This window comes from Mus caroli, chromosome 2 (assembly GCF_900094665.2).
Source record: "Mus caroli chromosome 2, CAROLI_EIJ_v1.1, whole genome shotgun sequence".
In the NCBI taxonomy this organism is placed as follows: Eukaryota; Metazoa; Chordata; class Mammalia; order Rodentia; family Muridae; genus Mus; species Mus caroli.
The window spans coordinates 47,647,572-47,653,571 of NC_034571.1; the positions used below are offsets into that span (position 1 = coordinate 47,647,572).

The window sequence follows — 6,000 nt, forward strand, 5'->3', positions numbered from 1 at the left end:
AAGCAATCCTTTTAAAAGGTAAATTAAAACCTATCTGCACCTACAGCCCAGCTTTTGTTTGTTGTGTTGTGTGTTTTTGGAGCAGTTAAGAAAAAGTAAAACTGGGAAGTAGCGATGCCCCCTGTCACTTCCAGGTGAAACGGAACATGAGACACGCCTTCTTTGTACTTTGTTGGTGACTCTTTGGGATGTTATAATAGATGATGTGTTTTTTCAAATGACTGATTCACCCCCTGGCTCCAGCCGTCACTACACAGAGTGTTTTGCTGCCGGAGGGGCTCTCTTCTTACCTCTATCACCTCCTCATACTCTTCCTCATCCGCCATTTTTCCAGAGTAGTAGTGGCACCTACAAACTTTCCATATGCCATACAAACAAAAATATATTAGTATTTTCTTATACAAGAAATTTAAAACCAACCCATTCTACACTAACATATATGTATATACATATATGTTATGTATACATATATATACACATATACATATATATAGTGGGTTAAGGGACACGTAAAACAGTGTACAAATCAAAGCTTCCATTTTTCTCTCCTAATACCTTCGGTATACCCTGAGCACTGCCTACTCATCCAAAATTTACTCAATTCAAGTTTTATAAAAGAAAACAATGCAGTTTGGACTCAAGAGATGGGACTTAAATGACCAAACATTAGGCAGGAAATATTTTCAAGCAAAATGTTCAGCGAAAGAAAATTGAGTGTGGCTTTCAGTAATTGGAGTTTAGCCTCATAACCCCCAAACTCTAGGCAGGCTAACGTTGTTTTCTGCCTTGGTCTCGAATGCTATATGAAGTATATCTAATATTAGAACATGTAGAATAAATCTGCCCATAAATTTTGAAATAGAAGTATAAACCTCAAGGCAACGGGGTTATTTTCTTCCGGAAAACCATTGGCTTCCACGGATATCCTTCCCTTTCTGTAGCTCTTGTTCAAACCTGAAAAATAAGAAAGAAAGAAAAAAAATTAAAGCATTGCTTGAAGTACACAGAAGCGTGTCAGTCTTTGGCCTGGATTTCTAATTCGGGAACTGGGGAAAGGCTGAAGGCCCTTCGGCCTGACGCCAGAGAATGGCCACCCCATACAAGCTGTATGATGTCTGAGAGCAGCTGCCCTCTCCCAGAGATGCTTGACTGTAAACCAATACCCTGAGTGGCTGGTTTTGTTAAGCTAGCGAAACTGCTAGGCCTTCTGAGGCAAAGGAAGCTCTGTATGGTGGGATAAATATAGGAACACTGACCATGGAGCTTTCTTCGTAGGAATATAGGTAACGACAAAAATTAAAAAGCAAATTGGTGTTAGACAGCCAACATGGTCAAGCAATACCGAGAGAGGGCAGGACCTCCTCCACGCTCTGTGTCAGACATGACTAATAGGGTCTCTTCCTAGCCACGGCTCACCGCTGTTTCCCCATTTAGAGACACAAAACTTTGAACATTAATTCAAGGGAAATCATGGAACATTCTCTCAGGAGAACACTCCGGAAGAAGACACGAATGGTCCTTACCTTCGAGCTATGCGAATAACCCTGGCCAGCAGCAAATCCTCTCCCCGCTCTCCCCTCCTGAGACGCCCAGGCAAAAGCCACAGGGGTGCAGGCGCTCCCAACTTATCATGTGGGAGGAACAACCAATCAGATCTCGAGTTGCTCAAATTTCAGAAGCTAAATATACTGGGTGATCTTCTGCAAACCACCTGTTCGTCGATTCCACTAAAGGATAAAGGGTAACAAATTGCTAGCCTAGAACTATTCAAATGCGATGGGATTTTACCTAACTGCCAACCCCTAAGAGTCAAGTCCAGGCTTAAATCAATCATTTTCTGAAGCCTCGCTTGGTACCCGACTTGGACAGAATGATTTGGAGGAACTAAGCCGGACTTGGAAACTTTGGCTCTTCTGTTGCGGGCCTTATCCTGTCTGATCTTCACAGAGGTCCACAGGTTTCCTTAGGAATGCTAACTTCGGAGGGACAGGCATGTGTGAGACCGGTGTAGTTGTGTGAGAAACTGAGGAACACAATCCAGACATCATCAGGCTGTCGGAAACAATTTTTTTCAATGTGATGTAATTTATAGGTGACATTATTTGGTTGTAACATTGAATGAGATTTCCACAAGTGTAACCAGAGAGTGTGGCCTCATTGGCTTTCTGGTTCTAAGGCAAGGGCATGGCCACTTGGGTCCAACTTCTTCCCCCAGTTGCCCAGCTGCTAGGGATACAAGGCCTCACCTCTCCATGGTAACTGAGCTGCTGATTTTCTATTGACTCCCATCTCCTAGAAGCAAAGCATGAATGCTGGCCCCAAAGGCTCTATTTATGAATGGCAGATACAGATCAGCGGGAAGTTGGGAAATTACTACAGGAGGAGAAAATGATGACCTACTGGAAAATTCACAGGATAAGACATTTACTTTGTACAGAACCATATAACAGCTGGGCCATGGTAGGTCAAGCCTTCCATCCCAACACTTAGGAAGGAGATCAAGGCTGGCTTAGACTACATGAGGCCCTGTTTCTAAAACAAACAACAAAATAAAAACTCAGAAATAGACCAAAATAACAACAGCAACAAAACCATCCAACAACTTCCTTAAAGCTTGCCTGGCCTGAGACCCTCATTCTTATTATCTTTGATCTTAGTGTGCTGTTTAGGGCTACAATCTGATTCTGTCTATCCTCATGCAAAGCACAGAAACTATAAACACACATAGGAGGAATAATTCATCTTTCTCTGGCTTGCTTCTGGACCAAAGCTTAAATCCCAGGGGTCCTCATTGGCACCAATCTTACTGAAACAGTTTTTTGAGTGAAATATTACATAGCTATCTTATACACTGAAGATATCGACCCCTCTGTCCTCCTTACTGCATGATTTATATAACAGGAAATACTATTTAACCTCTCTTTATCATCTTAAATAAGTATACCAGTTCATCTCATACAGTCTCCTGGATCTTACGAGCAAGGGATATTTGTATAACGTGAGATCATTCCCTTGGTGACCATAGACTGGAAACATAGCTTGCTTAGTCAATATATGCTACAGAAAGAACAAGTTAAATTGAGAAACAAGAGCTAAGCTTGGTGAGACATACTGCAAACAACATTCAAGTAGCAGAGGCAGTAGACTGGCTACGAGTTCCAACATAATCTAGGCTACTCTGTCTAAAAACCAAAACAAACATTAGAAATGTTACTTTTTAAAAAACAAAATTACAAAAAAACTAAACATAGACTTTCTCAATGTTAAATTTCAGATATTTCTAAAGGAGGCAGCAACAAATTTACACATAAAAACTATAATAGCTTTTTATTAAAATTACACAGACATGTCCTACCTCACTTCCACAGATAATTCTATTGAATGAATAGAGTATAGTTTGTTTAATCATTGCTTCAATTGTGAACATTTATATTATTTTACTTCTGCTTATTTGTTTTGTTTTGACTCAAGTTCTTACTATGTAGCTCAGGCTGGCCTCAGACTCAAGGCCTCTAGTCCCAGCCTCCAGAAAGCAGGGATCACAGAGCTGTACAACCAGATGTGGCTTGTTTTTTTGTTTGTTTGTTTGTTTGTTTGTTTGTTTTTTGTTTTTTGCTATAACAAAATAAAACAATATAGCACTAAAGAAAACAAAACACACAGTAGGCACCCCTGCATGGTATGCTTGCTTAGCTGTATGAAATGTATCTGTAGGATGAATTTCTAGAAACAAAATTACCAAGCTCCAGGTAATAGGCACATTTTGAAAATTGATAGCTCTTGCCAAAGTTGCCATCAAGAATAGCCATGCTCATCTATTGTGCCTGCATCTTAGCTACCTTAGGGTTATCAGATTTGTAAACTGTACAGTCTATTTGGGGAAATAGTCACTTTTCTGTTTTTGCGTGAATGTGTATATACCCCAGAAATGAATATGTTGAGACCTTATCTTCTAATATAATCCCATTCGAAAGTGAGGTTTTGGGTGATTTCACCCGAGAGTGGGACCCCTGGGAAAGGAATTTCTGCCTTGTCCTCTTTCTACCACCATGTCACCATACCAGAAGCTGGCAATGTGCCACCAGCAATGGCAGTGTCCTAAAGAACCTGACCCTGCTTCTAGCCTGGCCTCAGACTTCCAGCTCCAGAGCTATGTGAGCAGTCAATTTCTGTTGTCTATATGCCACCCAGCTTATGGTCTTTTGTTTTAGCAAACACACTACATTACTTTGAAAAACTCCATGGCAGTTGACAGAGACTCCAGAGGAATGGAAGCCCCAAACTTTGCGTCTGCACAGTATGTTCAGGATCAGCCTGAAACAAATCAGGAGGCAGGGAGTAAGCTCATATGAAAATATTTTACCTTAGACTTCTTGAGTTCATTCCTTCCTAAATGAAAGTCCCAAATTCCCAGCTAAATTTGTCTGCTCCCTGTTGTATCAGTATGTTGCGCCCACCTCGGCTGGCAAGGAAGACACAACATGGTCGGATTCTTCTCAACAGCCTTTATTGCAGGAACGCCTCAATGCAATGAGGACCCCGGGCACCCAGGAAGGTCAGAAAAGAAAAAAGGCAGAAAAAGAAAAAAGGGGGAGATGTGAGGAGCAGGTGTGGCAGCAGTCCCAAGATGGCGCCCGGGACTGCAGCTAAGTCTTATGACTTGCACCTGACTTCCTCATACACCTGAAAATAAGCCACGACCATCGTGAGAGCTGTGCAGGTGCACCATGATGCTGGCAGTGTAAACAAGTGCATATTTGGTGGAGACATGCCCCTGTCGCCCTGATTGGCTGAAGCTGTGTGCCTGGTGAGATGACAAGGCCTGCTGTGAGTGGATGGGGGCTGAGAGTATATAAGCAGACCTCCCTGGGTTCCCGGGGTCCCCATAGCAGCATCGAGACTTTCCTGCAATAAAGGCTGTTGAGAAAAATCTGACCATGTTGTGTCGTTCTTGGAGCCTCCATCAAATATGGACTTGTTTACACCGCCAGCATCATGGTGCACCTGCATAGCTCTCACGATGGTCGTGGCTTATTTTCAGGTGTATGAGGAAGTCAGGTGCAAGTCATAAGACTTAGCTGCAGTCCCAGGCGCCATCTTGGGACTGCTGCCACACCCGCTCCTCACATCAGTAGTCTGCAAAGCTCATAAAAAAATGTGAGTCACAGGGCAGTTATTCATGGTCCCATCATGGTCACCCAAGAACAAATGTCCCAGTGAGCAGCACACCATGCGTTCAGTGAGGTCTGAAGTGGCTAACCTGAACTGTGCCCTCTCAGAATGGGAGCACAGATCTATTTTCCCTGGCCTCTTATGCAGAATAAGGATAAAACCAAATCCTAGCTTAGTGACAGATACTTATAACATGCCTTGCAATACAGAGTGCTCAATGAACGTTTACTATGATTTTTAAATTCTGACTGCTTTTAACTTTCTATTAGAGTTTCCATCTCTCTACCTTGTATTTAGCTGAAATACCAAAATATCACAAGGCTTCTGAAGCCAGCCAGTGCTTAGTCTGAGAATTTCAGAATTCACGGGGGTTGATCACAAAATGTAGGAGGGTTGGGTGAGGCCCTGCAGGTGAACTTGGGGCACTGTTCGCTAAGCAGTGCCTGTGAGAAGATGGGGTGTGGCGAGATATTGCTATAGAGGTTTTCTGATTGCAATTTGTTCAGCTTTATACAGTTCTTGAATCCATTATATGTAAATAGGCTAGTAGTCAAACAGTTTTTTAAGGCAGCCAGGCAGATGGTGGTGCCTTCCTAAAAGTGCATCACAGAGGTAAGGGATATAATTTGAGGTTTTACTGCCTAGCCTCCTTCCTCCTCCTGTTCTGTCTGTGTCTGTGTGTCTGGTCTATCTCTGCTTCCTGTGTGCAGGTGAGATGTGGTCATTTATTTTCTACGCTGCCAGGATGGCTTCATGCTCCTTTGCCACACCTTCCCTGATGCGACTTTGTTGTACCATATCCCCTTGACAACTAGAAGGCAAAGTAAG

The 6,000-nt window shown here is 42.6% G+C and overlaps 1 protein-coding gene across 2 annotated transcripts in view; it reads right to left on the bottom strand.

The window, feature by feature from the left end:
* The window catches only part of Neb (nebulin), a 200,705-nt gene extending 199,102 nt beyond the window's left edge, over window positions 1-1,603 (bottom strand). The window contains exons 1-3 of one of the 2 annotated variants that reach the window (XM_021181047.2): window positions 1,524-1,603; window positions 873-954; window positions 291-355 (exon numbers count right to left, since the gene is read on the bottom strand). In XM_021181047.2, the coding sequence (XP_021036706.1) occupies window positions 291-326 (36 nt within the window). In that variant the 5' untranslated portion in view covers window positions 327-355; window positions 873-954; window positions 1,524-1,603. The remainder of the gene's footprint in view (window positions 1-290; window positions 356-872; window positions 955-1,523) is intronic. The other variant, XM_021181053.2, reaches the window with a different exon arrangement.
* Between the last annotated feature and the right edge of the window lie 4,397 nt (window positions 1,604-6,000).